This window comes from Takifugu flavidus, chromosome 6 (genome assembly GCF_003711565.1).
Source record: "Takifugu flavidus isolate HTHZ2018 chromosome 6, ASM371156v2, whole genome shotgun sequence".
Lineage (NCBI taxonomy): Eukaryota > Metazoa > Chordata > Actinopteri > Tetraodontiformes > Tetraodontidae > Takifugu > Takifugu flavidus.
Window position 1 is genome coordinate 12,116,607 of NC_079525.1, and position 23,635 is coordinate 12,140,241.

The 23,635-nt window shown below is 44.3% G+C and overlaps 1 protein-coding gene across 4 annotated transcripts; it reads right to left on the reverse strand.

The window, feature by feature from the left end:
• Positions 1-131: 131 nt before the first annotated feature.
• LOC130527581 (adenylate cyclase type 9-like) lies at positions 132-21,881 on the reverse strand. Of its 4 annotated transcripts, XM_057036213.1 has the most exons (11): positions 20,742-21,880; positions 17,992-19,819; positions 9,504-9,676; positions 9,058-9,162; positions 8,662-8,936; positions 7,967-8,066; positions 7,210-7,427; positions 6,891-7,050; positions 5,283-5,431; positions 4,125-4,404; positions 132-3,875 (listed from the first exon to the last, which is right to left on the reverse strand). In XM_057036213.1, the coding sequence occupies exons 2-11, from the start codon at positions 19,811-19,813 to the stop codon at positions 2,838-2,840; spliced, it is 4,320 nt and encodes a 1,439-aa protein (XP_056892193.1). In that variant the 5' UTR covers positions 19,814-19,819; positions 20,742-21,880; the 3' UTR covers positions 132-2,837. The 4 variants fall into 4 exon arrangements, with proteins under 4 accessions (XP_056892193.1, XP_056892191.1, XP_056892190.1 ...); XM_057036211.1 differs by having other exon boundaries at positions 5,289-5,431; positions 17,992-21,881; XM_057036210.1 differs by having other exon boundaries at positions 9,510-9,676; positions 17,992-21,880.
• Positions 21,882-23,635: the final 1,754 nt, after the last annotated feature.

A 23,635-nucleotide genomic window follows, 5' to 3' on the forward strand; every position in this document is an offset into this window, starting at 1 on the left:
TATTCCTCCATTCTGGAAGTGATGTAAACATTTATACACAGTTTCTGCATGGAGATTTATTTCTCTCACACTGGAAAAATAAAGGAGTAATAAAATCATAACACTCACTCAAATAGACACACATTGACTCATTTGGATAATAAGTGTCATTCTTTTCATGTTATCTTGCAACATCTGACATATGCACATGTATAAAAAAAAATCAAATGTGACATAAAATAACTGTTTATGTACAAACACTGAGTGCTTTGTGCAAATGTGTACAGATTATGATCACATGTTGATAAATGAGACATGGGTAATGTGCACAAAACATTCATCTTATTAAGAATATAAAATCAATGCACAAAGATTCAAACAACTCGGTTTACTTTTGTCCCAGTGTAACACAGAACACATACTGGTTGGGTTTACTAGAAAATTTAACATTAAAATAAGCAGAACTGCATTTAAATAAGTGATTACACAAGAACTTTGTGATTGTAACAACTGCTCATTAAATTTATGCCTTTCCCTTCTTTGTTACAAAGTACTCCCACACTTACACAAGTAAGGGCTTTAAACCTCAACTTAATGTATTTCCCTCTAGCAAAACACAAACAAACCCTGTGATACACGCACGAGCAGTCACCATTTTTTAAAAAAGAACAAAATCCATGCAACCTAAGATAAAGCAAAGCAGGGTGACATAAAGAATTTTGTGTTGGCGATCGGTGCTAAGTGTATGACACAAAAAGGGATGTTAAAATGAAATGGATGGCAGTAACGTGCAGAAAGTAAAATGTGAAGGATCTCGCAAAAAATATACCACATATTCATTCTCATGCAACGCATAATCTCGCACACGTGTACAAAGGCCCCTGCACCGCTGCAAATTACAAAGCTGGCAGCATTCATCTTGTGATTTTAATCACAGAACATTTGCAACTGTGAGCCACTGAAGCAGCAGAAGATTTCAGAAACTTTCTTTGCCAAATTTGACCAAATATAAGATTTTTCATAAGTGGAGTTGTTGAACCTGTGAGCATACATCCCACTACCACGACAGCGCAATGTACGAATACATTGTTTAAAATTAGTACAGTTTAAAAGCTTTTGTGTTCTCAACAGTTGCTTTTTCTAGAGAAACTCTTTAAGTAGGGACTCAAAGTCTGGAAATGCAAATAAGCACAAATATATTCATAATTTAAAAGGCACTGACTGTGTATACAAGGAGAGGTACGCAAATATGCTTATTTGATGCTACAGGAGCCAGCTACGTAAAAAAGAAGATGATTCCCTCGATTGTCATGTCGTTGATCTGATTTGGCACGGCTGTTCGACCGATGTTGTTCGGAATAATTCCTATAAAGATGAGGCAGCGATGGCATTTGAAGAGATCAACAGCAGCCACGTTGACCGAGTTCATGCTTGCATTATAGAGCATACTCTTTTATTGTGTTCAGAAAGAGCAAAGAGAAGTACAGATGGACTCAGAGATTCCAGCTAAAATAATCTGTCCTTCATGAAAATGGCACAATTAAAAAAATACATTTTCAGAAAACCAAATACTCAAAAACAATTAGAATTTCAGGCACCATGAAACTATTACTTAGCTTAGGATGTGCTGCGCCTCTGGATCTCTCAATTAAAGTGCCCCCCCCCCTTCAATCCCCTAAGAGAGGCCGTGATGGGTCAAAGTCAAAACTGCAACCACGTCAACAGCAAATCACACAGCTAAACGCGGACAAAACACACACAAGATCTGAAGCGACGGACCGAATCACGTAATGTTTTATCCCTTTTTGACAATGAAAGCAACAAGTGGAAATGTTACTAAATTTAAACCCTATCTTTTATCCACAGTACTGAACAAAGTGGGCCATGACAGCTTTACCTCTTGCTTTCCGTGCACCTTCAACGCTGTGTTTTTATGTTTGGACTTCAGTGAAAATAAGACAGATGTCCACTAAGTGAGCAACTGGACAGTAGACGTAACTTGTCCTGCAGGAACAACCTGTAACCTATTTTAACACCTATCTCTCAGCCTACAACAACTATTCTGGACTGATAAGACATTGTGAGTGGAGTATCACCAAAAAGTATACTGTATTTAAAGTGCCCTCATGCTTCTATGATGGTCTTGGCTTTATTTCTTTAAACATAAATTCCCTTTAACTGATGTGGCTTTGTGCTTTTGATTGTGCTAGTGACACGCAAAAGCCCAGGTTAACCTTGGAAACCTTCTTTAAAAGGCATTTTCATTGAGAAAACGATCAAATACCAAGTGGTTGAGACAACACTGTGCAAGACCTGTGCTAATGTGCATTTAGCTGCTACAAAATGATGCAGCTGCTTTGACGTGTATCCCTTTTCCTAATGAGACTCAAGCACAAATGAATACTGTATCAAGCCCTCGTGTTAAAGCAGAATACATCAATTAACACTGCTTCACATGATTCCCTCATTCTCCCCATTGTTCCCTGCTCAGCCCAATAATGCTGCACTGGCACTTGTAATATCTAAAATGAATTCCCTTACTGGGAGATTTGATCAAGTCATAACAAATGATATGGCACAATAAAAATGATTGAAAGAACAAAACTTGCATTGAGAATAAAAGCACAGAGTAAGAAACCACAGCATTGTCCATAGTCCACAATAGTTAAAATGTTCGGTACTCATGATGGATCATTCACTGATTTAGTCCTGAAGGCACTTATATCGATGCTTCATCTGTTCTAAATCTCTTCAGCTCTCTCATAAAATTCTGCTCTTTATCCCTTTTTATTCAGGCTGAAGACATGTCAGGGAAAACTTGTCAGAAATCCAATCAGTTATGTGGAAACAGAACAGCATCAGAAACGAGCGTAAAACTCCTCGTTGAGTTTGGTTAGCTCGTTAGCCTCCCACTCTTCTTTCTCTTCTTGGAGCGTGAGAGGAGAAGGCTCCATGTGGGATTCCACTTCTGCACAACTAGGTTCTGGAACGAGTTCAGAGCGGGGCAGGGAGTGAGGGTCTGGGGCCGTGGGCTGCCCCGGGGGTGGTGGAGCGTCCCTATACCCTTCCTCCCTCACCTCTGTGAACTGAGCATGGTCGTGCTCAGGTCCTGTAATTGAAGGCCCTACAGCACTTTGTGGTTGGGGAGGGTCTGTGGAAAGGTGGGAGGAATAAGGAGAAAGACCTGCTGCTTGAGCAGCTGATCCTGGAGTCTTAATGGCTGTTGATGCCATGGGTGAATGTCCGTCACTGGGACCCAGTTCTATTTTATCTTGAAATATGCTTTCCCCACTTTTGGGGTAGAGATAGGTCCTCATTTGACCTTTGCCTTTAACATTCACTGTACCTCTATAGTCAAACTCCAATCCCATGGCGCTGAGCACAGCATGGCTCTCCTCGCTCACCTGCACCCGACACTCCACACCTGTAGAGTCCATGCGGCTCGCAATGTTGACAGTGTCTCCCCAGATGTCATAGAGCAACTTAGTGGTGCCGATCACCCCTGCTGTCAGTGGCCCGTGGTTAAATCCAATACGGAGTTTGAACCCGAAACCCAGCATGTTCTTATTAAAATCCTCCAGGACTCCCATCATCTCCAGGGCAAAGTTAAAGAGGGCTCTGAGGTGAGCGTGTGGAGAGTCATTGTCATTCTCAGCCAACTGCTGGACATTCAGCCCAGACGCAGCCATGTAGGTTGCTCCTATCGTTTTAATCTTTTCCACGCTTTTGAATTCATCTTTGCGCAGCAGCTCGTCAAAGTCTCCGATGAGCTCGTTGAGGACACGGTAGCACTCCTTACCACCTTCGTAGGTCTCCTCATAAAACTCGCTGAAGTTTACGATGCTGGCAAAGATCACGCCCACACTGTCGTGGTTCTTTGAGTAGCTCTGGGTCACCTGAAGAGACAACAGACAGCTAGATTAGCGTGAGCTAAGGAAAAAAGTACATAACTTTGTTTTTTTAAAAATCTGCTTAAGAATTATCTTTATTCCTGTATTTTTCAACCATACATAAGCATACCCTGTATCCTAAAAACAGACTAACATCAGCACAAATTTATACATATGTCCGTAAAATAGTTAACTCATGAATAGATACATGTTGTTGTTATCACTGAGCTGTTTTTTGCCCATAACTATAAAAACCTTGAGCTGTTCGGCCACATGGATGGGGATGATGTTGCCCAGTAACCACTCAGCCTGGTCTCGCATCGTCTGGTTCTTAAAGCGGTGTTTGTCAGCCTCTACGTTGCCATGGTAATGAAGACGGTAGCTGACTTCAAACTCACGGTTGAGGAACCACACCAGGAGTAAGAGAAGGAAGAAGGCAAGAACAGCTTCTGGGATTAGAATGTCCAGAGGTTCTGGAGGAGGGTCAGGGCCAGGGGTGACTGATGGTGAACCACCAGACGACAATGTGTTCATCCTGTCGATGACAACACGCCATTTTATATCAGTATTTCCATCCAACAAGCACAAAATAGCAAGTCTTCTATTCTGACCTCAGTACATCAAATCCGATTATCTTAGCTTCAATATGTCTACCTTTGAGAATAAATAATATCGTCGCCAAAAAAGGAATTTCCTTTAATGAGACATTGAGACAGGAGTGAAAGCTGAAGGCTCCACTGATCACAAGATGGTAAAATCCCAGCCGATTTCATATTGTCGCTGCAACAGGAAAAGGAACGCGATAAAGATGCGAAGGCTCCTGTTCTGTCACCCAGCGCGCTGTAATTACTTCACTTGGAATTTGAGGCAACATCGGTTACATGACTCATATTTGCCACGAGTGACTTTTCGTAGCTACAACTAGTGCACAGAAGGAGAGATGAAGTAGGAGGGTGAAGGACAAAGACAGAGGAACGAAGAGCAGGAATGCATTATGGTGAGTGAAAGACAGCGAGAGCGGCGGTCATGAAAGAGTAAGAGCGCCGTCGCTCGAGTTGACCCTTCAAATATCACTAATCCATCAAAGCCTTGTGAATGGTCACACTCCCCCATGAAGTGGCAAGCTCTTATTAATGCAGCCGAAAGATGAGTCAAGAGACTAAACGACAGTAATCAACACTCATTTCTTGTCCCAGGAAAGAGTCTGATAATGCAGGATGACCAGTGATCAAATATGTTGCTCAAATTGTGTATGTAATCAAATATAAATATGTTTTAAATTCAGTTTTAAAATAAATGTAGCATGATTATCAGCAAATATGCACGCTTCACCATTTTTTCTGTTGAATGAGCGCATGCACATATAAGCATTCAAGGTTAGTACATTTGTGTGAATAGTAAGGATGTGCTCACCTGTACCTGTGCAAGGGGCTGTACAGAACCAGCAGCAGGATGACCCCTGTGGCTGTGGCCAAGACTGAACGCATCCAAAAACTGAGCTGACAGAAGTTACAATACTGGATGATGGCGAGGATGGTTGCACAGCAGAGCAACATGGTCACCTGGAGAAAAAGAGGCCACCATCAATGTGCCTTAAAGGTAAATCTATTCGTCTGACACTGGTCAACAAATACTGACACCTTCTGAAACACTGACTGACCCAGACCTGAGAGACACACGAAAACCTGTCAGAATCACCAAGGAAATTCCAAAGACCAAAGCTCAACCTGAGACTGACATCCCACCTGGCGCAATACCTCTTTAACAAAGCACAAAATGGCGAGCAAACCAATCTGTACTTGTACTGTAACAGCAGTATATTCAGGGTTTTGCAGAGGGCTTTTTAAGTGACACTTCAGATTTATAACTCAAAGGCCACAAAAGGTGAGATCAAGTTCAGGCTTCTCCAAAAAAACTGTATGTAGTGAAGGGGTAGCTCAAGGGTTTGTGGTCAATCCCAGGCCTGTAATCACAATAGGCAGTCATGAGAACGAGAAGATCGCAACAGAGAACAAGACAGACAACCTAGGACCTTATTCAGTAGTTGTACAAATGTGACACAGCAAGCGCTACATCTCAGGAGTGTATAATACACTAATGCTTTTTTGGTAGTTTATTTGTCTCTGTGTTGGCAGATGAAAAGAAAAACATGTTTTCTCAGACTCGTCCCTGGATTTCGAAGAATCCTAATATCTCCTGATTTATATTCAAGACTGTGACTCTCCTGTCAATGAGTAAATGATTTCCATGCCAAAACTAATATAAAGTGGAACATACTGCCTTCAAATTCGAATCCATTCCACACCGAAAGAAAATAATGACTTTCTGACAATCAAAAAGACCGCTCTCGCCCTGTTCACAATTTAATTCACGAAGACCTATTCAAGGGACAAGAAAAGTCTTGTGGGTACATTTACAGATTGTTGTGATTATCCTCTAGGAAAACATCCTTCCCTTTTCTTCCACACAAGCCCAGAAAACACTGTATCGGTTCTGATCTGGAAGGCTCAAAGAAATTGGAATAAAGAGGAATATGACTGAACCAGGTAGGAGATAATTGAACACAGGATTTAAAAAACAACAGCCTTGAACACAGACTATCACAACGACCTATATGCTGTAGACAGCCACTGCCTAAGAGGTGGTGGGACAGAATCTGGCCTTGGCTCAAAACTAAAAAAAGGTATGATTTCTCTTAAATAAGAAGCAGAAAACATCAAAACATTCTTGGTGCCAGGGTCCACCAGCAAAGTCTTCAAAAGCCTCCTAGTTGTCTCCTCTTTTACAGGTCTGGTATATCATCCCTGATGGTTGTTCCCAGCTCTGCTGATCTCCAGGGCTCCAGACCACCACGGGTACATTCGCACCAGACCTGAGGAGTGGCCATTACAGTGTGCAACTAATTGTTTCACGATTTGGAAAACTCAGTAGCAATTAAGTTGCCATGTGTCCATTTGCTTTCTTGTCCATTCATTAGCCACGATCGCTTCATTTGATGCTGCCACCATTCAACAAACATACCTGTAGAGGGAAGTGGACACTGCAGGAGAGGTGGGACAGGACAGAGATAGAAGGGAGAGAGATCAACACTGCTCCAATCACATGACGGGGGATCCATCCAGAGACCACCAGGAGAAGGGAGTTGGTACAGTTCATTACCTCCTCCAGACAGAAGGCCATACTGCAGAAGAGGTCAAGGTTAGAGTTCTTTTCCTTTCTTCTAAATCATCACAACACACATTCTCAGGCCTAGAAGGCCTCTGCTGCTATCTAATATTAACATAAACCTGTTTATGTTCAAACGTATTTCATGGCCACTTGTTTCCTAAACTGTCCTCACCGTACAGACAGCACCACAGATGCCACTTCCAACAGCCCGGCCAGGGCAGCCAGGGCGACGGCAGCGGTGGCTGGTGGGCCTACGGTGGCCGGGCTCACCAGGGGAGGAAGGAAACAGGCCAGCGTCAGGGCCATGAATACGAAACAGCTGAGGAGAACGTCCAGGAAAGAGCTGAAGGTAGAGCTTGCAAATGTCTCTACCTGGACTTGGTTCTTCACCTGGAGATAAGAGACACTGGTTCAGCTCCCTTCATCTGTTAATTACTTACTTACTTGCATCGACATTTAGGAGAGGAAGTACGTTATTGGGAGCTTCTCTTTAAATTGGACTTGAACATATCATTTGTTATATAACAACGTTCTTGTTTGTGAACCTGTATATTTTCTCTATTGTAGTTATGCCGTTGTAACAGCAGAGGGATGGAAAACTGGGGGGTCAATGCAGGTCGTGCCTGTCTGTTGCACTGTGGACATATAATAAAACTTTGGAAATGATGAAAAGCGTCACTAAAACCCTTTCACAGTCGCACGTGGGCACAAACCACATTGAAAACCCGCACCTGCACTCGAGCATCGTGTTAGCAGGAGGATGAGGTCGCTAGAATGGAAAAGTAACTATGTCAAAGGACTTCACCTACCTGACACACCAGTAAGAAATATGGTATAAATTAATATTAAAGTAGCATGTAAGGCAAAGATCATAGGTGAGGGTTCGAACCTTTGAACCCTGGGTGCATGCGTGCATTATGTGTGTGTACCTCCTCTTTGTAGCTGCTGTGATAGGCCTTTTCCAGAGGTCTCTCTAGGAAATTAAGGCTGATCTTGTTGATGGGCGGTTTGAAAAAGTAGTCCTTCAGACTGTGAAGCACAGTGAAGCGTTGCAAATACACATATTAGTATTTCCACAAATTAAATCATTACAGTTACTCTATATTTTCAAAACTGAATATCCAATGTTAAACCTAGTATAATTAAATTACGTAAACAAAGAAGAAGTTGTAGCAGTAATTCATTATTTTTGTGCAAATTTGGCTGAATTTCTAACCAACCTGGTCCCAATAAATTGGTAACAGTTGAGGATATAAACTAGTTTTACTGTCAGCATCCATGTTACCATAACTATGGCATACAGTACTTTTGTATCAAGCTTTAATTTTGAAGTGCAAAGATGCCCTCCTGGATTTAATCTAAAATCATCCGTATGGAAGCTACTGAAAATGGATGTGGGACAAGATGTTTCCAGTCCGCTCAAAAGTAAATTAGCCTTCAGTAAAGTTCGGGGGTGCCAAAACCCAGTCCTCGAGGGCCGTAATTCAACCGGTTTTTCTGACCTACCATGCAGACAACTCTTTCACCTGGATTCCCCTTGGTGAAAACCAAAACCTGGACTGGATTGCGGCTCTCGAGGACTGGGTTGCGACACCTCTGGTCTACCTGGATCGACTTTGCTCACCTATCCTCCCTGATAACGTCCACAAAGTGAGCGTCACTCTTCTCTCTGAAGTTTTTCGCTCGCAGGTGGATCAGAGCAGAGTGGTCCATTCCAGTACCGGCTGTCCCCGTTCCACCAGCAAGGCCTAAGCTGGTGCTGGTCCCTGTGCTTGTACTGGTCTTTTTGTCTTTCTCCTGGAGAATATCACATAGGGAGCTCTGGCTGGCTCTCACGGGGTCTTCTACCGGTGGGCTGAGGAGACCGTTGGCAGCTCTGTATCTGCGACCAGGGATGAGCTGGATGGTAGTGAAAACAGAGACAAAGAAGAAAAGACATGTCTTAAAATATGGAGGAGGGTAAACAGGAAAACATCACAAAACTGTAAATGTCGTGTGTGTGTTTGAGTGTGTGTTTTACCCTGGAGGTGTTGGTCTTATTCTCTTCTTGACAGCTGTTGAGCACAGTTACGACATCACCCGGTTCTGCTGCTGACTTGCTCACACAGTGGGAAACACAGGGAGACTAAAAAAAGAGTAAGACAACAAAATATAACATCTAACATCATTATTAAACCAACAGAAATGCCAGAGGCTAAAGAATAAAGCCAACTATTTTAACAAATATTTGCAAAAATGCCTCGATAAATGAACACACTTTAACATTTTTATGTCTGAATGCTAAATATTTAATATAGAGCCGATGCTTGAAATTAATAACCTATTCCCTTTTATATACAGTGTTTCACCAGTTGTTGCTCATTCGTTGTGTTATTGTCATATTGTAATATCCAGGTTTAAATATTTGTTAGGAACCTTACTGTCTGCATGATAAACATTTGATTTTTAGGGTTTTTTAAGACTCACCCCCACCTTTTCAGGGCCTGTGTGGGTCAGTAGCACCTGAGCTGCCTGCACTCCTCTAGAAATCAGGTCTGGCGTGCGGGGCTGTGGGTGCGGCGACCGGCTGACAAAGTCAGAACAGCCACACGGGACGTCGCGCTCCAGCTTCTTTCCTGAGATCAGGTAGGTCTTCATCCCTGAGAAAGAGCCAATGTACCTTATCTGCGGGTTAATGTTCAGGAGATTTTCCCTGGAACAGGATTTGATTTAAGAGGAGCCACATTTGACATTTGCAACCGTGAGCTACGCTTCGCTGATGCACTGACAGCGACCGGCAGGCAGCAATGCAACACATCTCCTGTTTGCACATCGGGAAAGTTCTGCTCATTTTCACACTGATGGCATGCCAACAGGGACATATACAAACAGAAGATTAGACCAGAGGCCCAGAGCCAGGCCCTATCAGTCTGTCCAAACACGCGCTAACTTTGCTAACAGTCAAAGGTGCTAACCCAGTTCAAACAGTGATTCCTGTACGAGCAAGTGTCCACAATACAGGCTGGAAGTCTGCCTGAGCCTTAAATATGATTAGCGATGTTATTGTGCGCTGGTATGGACACTATTCATAAGCAGTACGCATCACTCCTTCAGCCAATTTGAAACTTCATATCTGTGCAACTGATGCCTGAAGATCACATCTAGTTGCTTCAGCTCTGACTTATTCAGACATTGGAAACCCTTCAATCTCGCAGTCTTCTTGTACTCCCACCCTGATACCCCATTTCCCTTTTAAAGCTTTCAACGCATCGGTCCGAGCTCCTCTCTCAGCACCTCATCTAAACTTCACACACTGTCACAATGGTTGTCTGTGTGTCAGCTTACCACTCAGGCCAAAATCCCTGATCTCATCCACAGGTCCAAGTTCTCCACCTATCAGATCACCCCCCAATAGCTCGAGCCCGTCTCCCTTCTCCCATCTCCAGCCCAAGTCCATCCTGCCATCTTCCACTCCTCAGTCAACACTGGAATTGTTCCTGCTCTTTTAATCTGCTGCAACGTTGTCCCTACATCACCAGGCAACTACAATAGCCTCTGTTAGCCTCCATTTCTAAGCTACCCCTAGGTTCTAAAATCCTGGAGTAAATCTTTGTGACTAAACTCCTTTCCCATCTAATCCATAACAACCTCTAACAACACTATTGTTCTACATTCTGCACCCTTCAAAGCACCGAAACTCCACTCATCCAAACCACCAATGACCTCTGGCCTGCTCTTACTTCTGTGAAAAGCAGTGGCTGGAATGGTAATCACTGTACCATTAATTATTTTCTAATTTCCTATAGAGTTCTCCCAAAAGCTCCAAATGAAAAGATACGAGGCTGCTTGAAATAATAGACACCGCTCACATAAATAAAAACATTTATGAATGTGCAAGCTAAAAAAAAAAAACTCGTCCCAGGACTCTGGAAGCACTGTTTATAGCTCTGAGATTTTCAAGTTTGGCAACAAGAGCTCTAACTTGGGGATCAAGGCCCTTGCCAAGCTTGCAACAAAGGCCATTTCAAGTATAATCTTGCAAGCACACAGAATTTTCACTGCTCCTCTCTGCCACCCGTCCGTTCCAACAGAGATTGCTAGATTATTAAATAAGGGAATGGGTAATTGTGGACCTTGTGCACACAGAGAGGAGCAAAACAAAAAAAAATAGTCAGACAACACTCCAGCCGCCATGACAACCATCTTCAAAACAGATCCTTCGGAAAAATGGTGTTCATTCTTCTGGTAGCATTTTGGAGATGACGCCAAGGACTCTTAGGTTTTCCTTTGGTTTGTCAATAGTTTAGTTTTATATCACTCTGTTTTGAGTTCATTTAGATAGTTTATGGTTTGACAGGAATGCATTAAATGCAATTCAGATCCACAATTACATTTATACAACCTCTTGTAGCTGATGCAGGGAGTGTAGCCGATTGTAATGCTACGAAAAAAACCAGTACAACCCGTTGATCCACTGGATTGGTTCAAGTACGAGGAAAACAAGGAGGGGGGTGTTAATAAGCATAGTGATGCAAGAATTAACCAAATCACTGTGAGACTGAGGTAGCATTATCATGCTAACGTGCTAGTTGGAGCTTCAAGATATGTTGTGATGTCTGCCTAAAAGTATATATGTATGACTTTTGGAATTTATCTCTCCTTTACCACAACAGAGAAAATGACCTTGTTATCATTTTGATTACATTTTATTAATCATATGCTAAAAACATTCTGAGCTTTGTGCAGTTTTTATCCTGTGAATGAAGGTGAGGGGCGGCCCTCATATGTAGCAGGAACATTCTCAGTTCTATCTTTCTATATTGGCTTTACTTCTTCTTTCAGTGTCTCTCAGGGTTTTTCCTCCAGTTTTCTCCTGTGCTCCAAAAACATGAACACTGGGTTGACTGTAGACTCCAAACTGCCTCTGGGTGCAAGCGTGAGTGAATGGTGTGTGTCCTGTGATGGATTGGTGTCTTGTGCCAGGTGTATCAGCCTGCTGCTGCATCCCTATGAAGCTGAAATAGGCAAAGGATGAGCGGAATGAATAGAAGTTGGGCTTTAGGTCTCTGGGACGTATGAAGTGTTATTTCTTTCTTTGCATTTAGTAAAAGACACAAAGTGCTGACCAGTTAGCGGCTCACTTGAGACAGCCGACGCAAAGCAAACGGCAATGAGATGGCGAGGGGGAGGAAAGGGCCGAGAGCACTTTGAAGGTCACCGAGTTTAGAATGCCTCACATAACCTACATTCCTTTTCTACTTCCATTTCAGCTTTCTAACTTTATCAACTGCCCACGCCTAACTTACAAACAGGCCCTGAACTATGAGAGTATTTAAAGATTTGACATAACAGATAGTATCAAACATGCAGCAGAATATTGCGACTATAAACCCGAATTTCTGGCTAAATTGGATCAGATGCTTTGCAAAAATGGTGCGATTATTAAAGATATATGTACCATATGGAACAATGAAATGCTACTATGGCTAAAATTAACCCCTGAGGAAGCTTTCCAAAAACTTAAAAACACCCGTTACATATTTTCATACAAGCCACATTGACACAAAACTACCTGAGCCTGTAATAATGAGGTATTTTAATTGATTTCTACTCTCATTGCCAGTTGAAAAGCACCAAGCTCAGTGCAGTAGACAGAGAAACCATCCTTACACACAATACACAATAAAAAGAATTTCTGATAGAGGGTGTGAAGCACCAACGGACAGATAAAGTAATAGTAATAACCACCTAAATGTTGAACAGAAATAAAACGTGGAAAAACCTTTTAGACTGCAGCTGACATTTCAGACAATCCCCCGAAGACCATCCCAATCTGGACTTTCCACTTCCTGACAAATGACCTCTGATCTTACAGCAACTCCAGACTTATGATCAAAACCTTCCCCGGTGACCCCCAAGGTCATCGGCTCCCCTCGGTGCTGCGCACAGGGTAGACAAAGACATGTGGTGACTTCAAGTCCTCTCCAGTGTGAGCTTTGCGTAACCTCTCCTCTTATTCTTCACTTTTCCTTCTTGGAAAAGTAAAGAAATATACAATATAGGTCACAAAAATGCACATTTTCCCTTTTATTGCAGCCCTCTGAAAGTCCAAATAGTACATAGCCACAGCTTTAACACTGACCTACTTTTTTTTTCTCTATTGCCGCACCAAGAACTGTTTAAACGTCTGTTTAATCTCTATCTCGTCCTCATATTTTCACCCTTTTTCCTTTTACTTGAACTTTCTCCCACCGGTGTTTCTCCTTTACTGCCCCCTCCCTTCACTCCCCTTTGGTTTTCTCACTGGTCAGCGGTGGGTCTTGAGAATAGGCCTCGTGCAATAGCAAATGCCTCCATATTTGGACACGTTGATGGAACCCGAGAGACGAGGCTCTCACACAACCCTCCTTCAAATAACCTCCCGTTCCTCCCTCCATCCAAATCCTCCATCCTTTCTCCTCCTCTGCCATCACTGAGGAGCTCCTCACCAGCTCCTGCTGCCCTTTTTATAGATCCATGTCGTTCATCTCTTCCAAACCAAAAATCCCACGAGCGGATAAAGCATCGATGGACAGCTTGCAGAACTGTCCAATCCTACTCGTCAAAGGGTGGGATAGGGCGGAATTCCCAGGAACCCGGGTTCTGACAAACATGACAACTCAGAGACTTGCTAAGTTCTGTCTGGCTGCTGTGTTGAATTAAAATCAGACTGGATTGATAAACATAGAAAGGCAAAGTAATCCATAAAAAAAGAACCAATGACATTAATGGCTTTTTCCTCTCCTGGGCTTCGATGCGTCTGTGTATGTCCGTGTGCATGTGTGTTATGGAGTCCAGCAGGTTGACAGGACCGGTGACGCACTCCTGACCGTCACTGCGTCACTTCAGATAAACACGCACACACTCACAGCTGTTAAAACACATTTTATTGTCTCACTTCACAGATTCTGTCAGGAAGACCCAACGGCAAGAGAACAGATCCAAAATGACTTTCATATAACTCATGACGAAAATGATCTTTTTAAGATTTCCCTCTTTTTGCATATCTGTATCTCCAATAAAACCTTCCTGGGGGTCGTTCATTCTGCTGCCCAGGATCCACTTTGCCCCGGTCACATGCATACAACTCCCTAATGGTCCTAAACTGGACTGTGGGAAAGTCTCAGCTATTTTCCTTCATCCACAGACCGTCAGGGAAGAACGCTTTCAGACGCTTGTGGTTGGACGTGGCTGCTTATTGTCACTGCAAAGCCGCAAAAAATATATTTGAATGCTAATGGTGTTGTTATTTTCTGCTCATACAGCACAGAAGGTTGTGCAAAATATTTAGTCTTAAGGTTTTTTTTAATATATTTAGATGTCCCCGTTGTCTTTGCTTCTTCGCTAGAATAATTTAAAGTGAAATCTATTCTGATCATCTAGAAACTCGGAACGTGGGACGGGGATAAGACGGGACACCATCCCTAAAGACAAATCCCAATAACTCCAACAGACAATGCTGGGAAAAGATTTACTCGAGTATCTACAGCACCTCAATTGGGAATGCACAAAGTCTACCTGTCATCATATTATGAAAAGAAATGCAAATATAGTATCTAAATATGATCATAAATATGTTGGATGCATGTTTCCGGTACATACATGCATCTATGTTCACTACAGCTTGGCCTCACATCATCTGAGCATGTGCTTATTTACAAAAACGTGGACAAATCATTAGCGGGACGACCGCTAATGATTTGTTAGTATCCGGTATCCTGTTATCTGCAATAGCTGATGCTTCAAATCATTCACGCAAGAATCCATTTGGACAAAAATAAGTCAAACAAATGCAGAACAACAACCTGTCACCTTGTTTTGTACCGAGCACATCGCCTTCATCCAGTTAGCCCAGCTTAACGAGAGGAAAAAAACCAACTGGTTCTGAACATTCTGCATCGGTGGGTCGATTAGAGGCAATATGATTACAGGCAGTAAGTAATCAGGACCCTCTGGCATTTGACAGCCGCTATTATGCAGGAAGAGGCAGAGGTTAGCATCGCAAAGACTGACGGAACACAGAGTCTGTTTGGTACAGTCACGGTGTTCATACGGTCCAGCTGCAACCTTCTGAACATTAAACACGGCCCCACAAACTCCATCAGGACGTGAACTTGCAATTAAAGGGATACGCCAGTGCTGGACCGCAACCTGAATAAAGCTGCTTATGATTCAGGAGTTTTTTACATCAACATCCAGTCACACAGAGCTTAATACTAAGAAACAATCGGACCATTTAGAGAAACGGGACAAAAGAAAGCAAACAAAATGATTCACCAACAATATCTGAGCTGATTAGCAGTATAATATAATCACTCCTGCACATATTACATTTCCTTCTTCCTGACTTTATAGCATTGTGTATTTATGACATATCAACAAATTTACCCCTTAACTGCAGGCAAACACACTCCAAGTCAAGTGTCTGCACTGCCACGTAACACAAATGAGTAAATATAGTTTAGGCAGGTGAATCATCTGTTTCCTTTATGAGCAAAAGTAATACCGTCTATTGCACAGACGTTAAAGTTGCCCGGAAAGACTTTGTGGGTGTGTCTTCTATGTTAAAGCAGTATCCTGACGACCAGGCTCAGACCGGAACATTTATCAACGCTGAACACATGCGCACGGACACGTGCACACGCGCGCGCACTTACAATCCGATGAGCAAAAGGAGTCAGCTGAAGCTCATGAGAAGTTAAGTGCAGTAAGTGCGGTCGATTATGACAGCGCGGCCCCGCTATGAGTGCTGCATGCGGGGAGGGGGGGGGGGGTGATGATTACTGCAGTGCCATTAGGACTGAATATGAATGTCGGATCATGAACTCCTGGAGAACACTGTTAAGAAATAATTAAGCTCTGAAGACAGTTACACATTAACACTCACACTCTGTTTAAGATGCTATAATAAACTTTGAATCCACCCATTGTATGAGAATGTCATTACTCATGCAGAATGAATGCAATGGAAGCTTCTGTAGGCCTACAGGATATGAGGAGAAGTCCTGGAGGTCTGAACAGCCACGCACATAGACTCTCCTGTTGTCGGATTTTTAACAAAGTATTGAGAATTCCTGCCCGGGTCACATTGATTCTGACTAACACGCGTGTGTTTCTTTTCATTATCACATGCAGAAACATTCAGACTCCAACAGAAGCACACAGACATGCGGGCAAGACCAGCAAGTGATAAGAGTTGACCTTTCAACCCTGTGGTGACATATTGCAGGATGAACTGTGTGTCCATACTGGATAACTGCATATCCTCCACTTTACAGCGAACAGGAAGCAGAGCAGCAGAGAGAAATCACATTTCAGTTTTGATTTTACCTCTGTTCCAGATGACAGTAACCACTGGCCACCATGTTCTATGGCGATTATGAGACAGACAAATGCTTACGTGTCTCTACTCCAACTCTGCAGCAGCTTTAAAATCACTTTTTTTAAAAACCCCTACTAAATAAACACCTCAGAAAATTACCCGAATGTATATTCCCACCTGCCTATTGCACCACCCCCCCAACGCCATTGCAATGCATCGCTATGATGACGTACTTCATTGGACCCGACGAGGAACCCTCAACCTGTAAGAGCAGAACACCTCAGAACCTGAATAAATACTGCAAAGACCAATCAAAACTTCAAAACTTTCCCTCCAACTGGCGGTTTGAGGGTGAGGCTGTTGGAAGGAGGGGGGTTGAGTGCAACACTCTCGAGACACACAGATGAATACAGATAAACAAGTGGAAAGCAAACTGTTGAACCCAGACTGGTGCTGCTACTAATGAGGAGGACTAACAACCTGACAACTAGCAGGGTCATATTTACATCCTATTTAGAGATCACAATTACTCCATCAACCCTGTAAACCTTTAAAAACATCTCCCTGTTGGCATTTTTTGGGGGACAATTCAACACGAGACTGTCTGTTTACATCCAAAAAAACCACATTTTTCCCCCCGATGTCAGAATGCTATTCAAACATACACCGAGGGGTTCGTTCACTTCAAGAAAGCGGACATTTTTAGAAGTAGGTGTAATACAAAAGTCATGCTAAGAGGCGAGTGTGCTAACGCCGCACAAAGGGTAAATTCAAAATTCTCATCACAGCAATAATCCACTGTTATATTCCATTTTATCTGGTCCTGTTATCATGCTGGCCTACAGCTATTGTGAAAAATAGAGCTCAGTGCATGTGAGAATTTACAGTTTGGCCTGGACAAAATCTTTATATTGATGACAGACAGTTTTGCTGAGTGAAACATTGTGTTTCTCCTGACTTCTCACCAACTCCATCAACTAAAAGAAGCTTTTGTGAAGGCAAAGAATCACAATATCGTCAGCCTCACTCGGACTTTTTAAGAGGAAATGCCGGAGAATTGGTGCACGGGTTCAAAGCCCAATTCGGCATTTGCCAAAATATTTCAAATCCAGCTGTCATACTTCACAATAAAAGCCTCTGCATCTGCATTGACAAAAACGTATGTTTGCTAACACGTTTCTCAGAATATTGAATCAACATTGAATTCAATTGTGAGGTTTTTATTAAAAAACACAGCCTGTAATATTCAGCCGGCGCTGCTGGATTTTTAATTTACGAACAACTAAGGACTCTCCAACTGAGGCCTCATCTTAACCTCTTGGATCTCAGGTAGGACATTTCAACGGGAAAAACTGGTCAGATAACATATTTCAATGGCGTCACGACCAGTGATGACCCACTCTGGTTAAAACGCAGCATAAACAGGTTCAAACAATGTAAGCGGTTAACCTTTAACCACGTGCTTTCGGCCATATAACATCCTCCTCTTTCTGCTTTCTAATTGACCAACTGACTTGAACTTCTGTGAAGACACGCTGACGGAAGCTGTTGCCTGGTTTAAAGTGGACAAATCATTGAAATGGTGAAAATGAGGAACAAAAAAGGGCGACTTACCCTTGAGTTTCTCCACCGCGCTCTGCCCCGCTCTCTCCAACACTCGCCCGTCTTCCCTCTGGTAATGGTCACCCAGGAACTGGGCAGTTGCTTCTGACAGGTGGATCTTGCCCGCCACACCCAGCTGCTCCATCAGATTGGCCAGATTGACGTCATTTGACCAGACATCAAACTTAAAACGCTTCATTCCCAGGATCCCGCACAGGACGGTGCCGGTATGGACCCCAACGCGCATGCTGACGGTCTCGCGCGTCTCCTGGCAGAACTGTTCGATGGCCTGGATCATCCCCAAGCCCATTTCCACACAGCAGTAGGCGTGGTCCGGGCTCGGCTCGGGACAGCCGGCCACACAATAATAGCAGTCTCCCAGAGTGCTGATCTTCTCGCAACCAGTAAGCTCGCACAGCCGGTCAAAACGTCCGAAGAGATCATTGAGAAGGCCTACCAGGGCCGGCGCCGACTTATTGGCCGACATTTTGGTGAAACCCACGATATCGGCGAAGAGGATGCTGACAGGCTCCATGCGCTTCATGTTGAAGGGCCGAAAGATGATCTGTCCGCGGGGAATGGAGGTTTTTTTGCTTTTGTGATTGTTGTGGCCGTGCTTAGCGTTTGTGACGCTCTGGGCTTGCGACAATCCGCCGCCTCCCCCGCCGCCCACCGAGACTGCAGAGGCGGAGCAGGCGCCGGAAGAGTAGCGCTTGCCGGAACTCTCGCCGCAGCCCTCGTCGTCCCCCTGCTTCAGGAGATCGTCCGCAACCCGCCGTGGCATTACGGAGTGAATCATACGCTCCTTCAAGGCCTTTTCGACCTCCAGGTCTTTGCCGTGCATGATGGCCTGGCCCACTTTGAGGAAGGTGCTGCGGGAGCGTACCTCTGACATGATGAACAGGTGGATGCCAATCACATGGGCGCACAAGTGGAGCAGAGCTTTGGCTGGGCCCAGCCAGCGGAGGGTGTGTCCTTCCCAATCAGAACCCGGGCCGACCGATTCTGTCTGCCACCCCGTAGTGTCATAGCTCTTCTGAAGCAATGGCAGCCATTCTAACGCCTCAAACAAAACAGAATATAAGAACCCCAGCATCACTGATGCATACAGGCGGACGTGGAGGACGCTGTACAGCAACAACAGCACCTCCATGCACAACGAAAAGGTGCCAACAGGGGAGATGCAAGGGGTTGGGAGCGGGGCAACTCTGTCGGGTGAGAGGAACGAGGCGTTCAGTCCAGCAGCCCACCCCAGCTGAATGTAGCCAGCAGTCTGTATCTGCGGCGCCAGAGTGATGGCGAAGGTAACGGCGATTAGAAACAAGGACGTTTGGTTGTACAGCCAGGTGTAGGGTTGGGTAAAGGTGAACAACAGGAGGAGCATGAGGAGCACTAAAAACGATGCTGTTGGGGCTAAAAAGGCCACAGGGCTGCAGCGGTCACTATTGACTCCAAAGTAAACCCCCCAAAGAACAGCTGCCACTGCCAGGTACGACAGAACGTAACGAAAGCGCCGCTGCGTCTGAGGAAAGCACCTCTCCTGGCAAGCCTCTTCCAGAATGGGCGAATCGAATTTGGGGTCCCAGCACTGAGCGGCGGAGCGCTCAAACAACGGCGGCACTCTCCGACGCACCCTGGACGTGGTCGCCGCGGCCGCTCCGGAGTCCGCCGAGCTGCCGCTGGAAGAGATGCTGTATTTGTGCAGGTTGGGGTTCGTTTTCGCTCCTCCCGCTCCAGCCTGGGGCTCGCGATGCATGTGCGGCACGCTGTTGGTGATCTGCACGGTGACGGCGCCATCCCCGCTGGAGTCACAGCTCACTTCTGTGCCATGCATGAGAGGCTGGTGGTGTTGCAGAGAGGCCATATTGACTGGTGCAATGAGCAATATATATATATATGTATATATTTGTTTAAAAAAAACAGGAGTGGGTGCAGGAAATGTTAAAAAAAGAAAAGACTGATGTCTCACGGTGGTGCTAAAGTAATCAGAGCTGGAGAGTAGGCACCATGTGTGCACATGTGGCACGGAGAGGGAGGGAGGAAGGCGAGAGAAAGGGAGCGCAAAGGTGTTTGCTGGATTAATCACGCTGCATGAATGGTATGCACAGCACAGACGTATTTGCTACGCACACGGCAGCCTGCACACTCACACACACAAGTCGCGCCGTTCCAGCTTCTTGAGCAGTTCATTACCCGACCTCGGGTTTGCGTCAGTGCTCACATTACATGTATCCTTCTCCAAAGAGGCTCTGGGATCGAGCCCGGCTTTCTCTCCCGCTGCGGTAAAACCAATGTCAACACACTTTTTGCCTTTCAAATTGAACATCCTTCTCGGAAAGGTCTGGGTTAGTGATGCAACGACTCTTTTTTTTTTCCTTTTTCGACCTTTCATCAAGTGAATTCTGACGTTGCGCGAGTGGAAATCGCCTCCGTATGTGCGCAATCTACCGACACAACCGCCGCCGACCGACAGCGTCAGAAAACGCGAAAACGTCTCTCCCCGATTCCAGAATACCCGCATTTACGTGGAAATCGGCCTTCGGGTCTGCGGCTCCATTGTGAGTTGCTGACAGATCTGTCAACATTGGCAACTTGTGCACAACAAAGTTGCGACAAAAGTTAGACTATCCCGCGTTCTCCAAAGCCTGCGCAAGTGACAGCTAATTCACATTTAATCTCCTCAAAGCGTAACGCAGATCTAAGAACAGCTGCCTAATTTAAAGCCCAAAGCTCTATAAAATACGCGAGCAATGTGGATTTACCTTCTTCTACACTCCTCTCATGCATGGCTCACAGCGCCAGTGATGTGTATTTAATATTCCCGTGCAGTCTTCCTCCATCTTTATTCCTGTGAGCCCTTGAAAATCTTCCAGACGGAGTTATGTTGGAGCTCTGTCCAGTCCAAGATCCAGATCATAAGAGGCCTGACAGGCCTATTCCCACGGATCCAGCCCCGTCCTTTCCTGAACTCCCTCTCCGGATCTCCAACGTTTATCCCCTCTGCCTTCAAAAGAGGGGGTCGGGCAGAGATGAATGTGCCTGGAAAAAAAAAAATAAGAACCCGAACTGGAAAAGAGAGGTGCGGAAAAGATCGCCCGCTAGACCAGCGTCGGGTCGGTTGCTCTTTACTGGGAGTGTCTGCAACTTGTTGCGCGCAGTTGGCAAAATATACAGCAACGAGAAACAGCCTCGGTCGGAAAAGGCTGGTCTATAAATAGTATATTGGAAGAGGGGGGGGGGGGGGGATCTTGCATTAAAAAAAAACACTGACGGTGCGTCAATTCCTTCTTCTTTTGAGTGGTTCTGCGAGGCGCCCCGGACCTTTCACACTCCTAAAGCGCAACGAGCTCCTTAAAGATCGTCCAACGCGTGGAAAACGTCAGCGACAGGATACCTCTCGTTTCCAAAAACTTTTTTTTTTTCTCCCCAGGCCGTATTTCCTGCGTTTAGAGAGTCCCACTTAGAAGTCTATGGTTATTTGGAGCTGACGCTGGATTTCCTCCCCTCGCTTCACCGCCGGCAACTAAGCAAACCAGTCCGCGGAGGCAGCAAAAAAAAGGGCCCCTTTCAAGTGTGGAAAAATCCCAACAACATCACTTTCTAAATTTCCCAACTACTTCCTTGGGTCTGGGCAGTGCTCGTTTTGCATGTGTCCGACAAACACAACACAGCCAGTTCAGGCGGCGGTGCGTCCTCTTCCGTCCGCCGCTGGTCGCCACCCTTTCCCTCCGACACGGTTCTCGGGAGCGGAGTCGGCGCTGCTGCGGGCTGATTCTGGCCGATCTGCCGTCTTATCCAGGCGACTGCACAGTCTCCATTCCAGCGGTGGCCACCATCTTCGCAGGGACTGGGTCGGAAATCCTACTCCAGCTGTTGTGGCGGCGCGTGTCGCTGCAAGCTGCCTGTCAAGTGACGTGTAGTCAGAGAAAACACCACTTCCGGAAACGTAATAGTAATAATTTTATAATTTTTTTTGGTCATCATTATTAATTCTGTTACCATTGAACTAATGATAAACTATATAAATTAAAATGAGTATATTCAGATCACCATTTCAAACGTGTTAAGAATACGTAAGCTCACATTATCTGGACGATATAAATGTTACGTTTATTTATAAGTAAACGTATATAAGTTTTGATGAACTGCTTGTAGGCATTTCTCAAATCTTAGCTCTTTAATAGAACGTGCTAAGCCAGTTTTTCCCATAAGCAAACGTTTAGGCATTGGCTTTATTTTAAAGGTATATTCTAACTTCCGGTGTTCTCCTATGGTCTCTATTTAACTTGACAAGTACTTCATGCTTGAACAGCGATTAGAACAGTAAATAGTCATTTACCAATAGCTACTGTGATTACTGTCTGCATTAAAAACGTTAATCTTGTCAGATTTCTTTATGCTTATGATTATCAACTTCATAAATCATTGATCATCATGTATGAAATCATTCATACAAAATAGTCATTTTTCCTCGTCGGTTTACTTACTGAATAAAGCCACATGATGACGAGAGGATGACGTGTATTTCCGTTGTAGACATATTGGCCTATAATAATCAGAGGCCTACGATGTCTCTGTGATGCAGTAAATTATTTTACTCACCTCTGTGATTTCTGGGGGGCCTCTATTGGATACAGAGGTTTTACATTAGGCCTAAAGTTTGACGTAATAATCTAATACGTTTGTTATCTCAGTAGACTTCGGATGTAATAGTGAAATTTATAATTTTATATTGTTTTAGTGCACTTTATGTCGGTGAATAAGAGCAAATCTGCTGATTCATATTGTGTGTGCATGTGGTTGTGTGTGTGTGCACAGAAACAGGAGAGGCATATCTGGTGATAAACCTGCACTGATAAGTGTGTGTGTTAGCACTGTGTCATAAAATAACTTAGCACTGTGTGTCAACAAACACGCCGTACATGACATGAGGTCAAATGCATATTTACAGTTGGAGGCTTTGATTCGCCCACACGAGTGTGCTGTGTGCCACGTGACCACCTCTGCCAGTCTGGAACAATAGTGTCTCAGCTCAGAGCTGCTCTAAATTTAGGTGATGCAAGTCCAACAGCAAGAAGAGAAGTACCAAAGTACTCAGTGACTTCAGACCTGGCTCTCACCTCCATGGTGATGAAGGCTCACGCCTCCTCTGGCTCTCCTCAGGGCTTCCTCCTCTCACCGCTGCTCTTCATCCTCCCCACCGTAATCCCGTCTCTGCTGTCAGGCCCCTCCTCACCTCCACGGGTCAAACCTCCAGGTGTCATTGCACCCTTATCACCACCTTCTCTAACCAGCGACCACAACAGAACCCCTGGAAGACACGAGTTACAATTCTTCTGTTGCGATTACAGTTTTCTGCTGTCATTTGTTGCTTATTCTACTCTATTCTAACGAAAAGTGCTCTATCAAACTGTACTCTCCACTCCGGGAGAAATACAGTTAATTTGATTAAGAAAAAAACAGCAAACCCTTAATTTACATATAAAATGCTGAGCTTTGATTTATAGCTGGAGAAGCATGTGTGCAAACATTGGTGGTTAGATTTCTACACATGTTGTGAAAACCTCAAATATGAATTGTGGACTTTGAGTCATTCACACGTAACCCGGAACTAAAACTAAGAGAACGGGAGAATAATTTTATGATTAGTTATAAA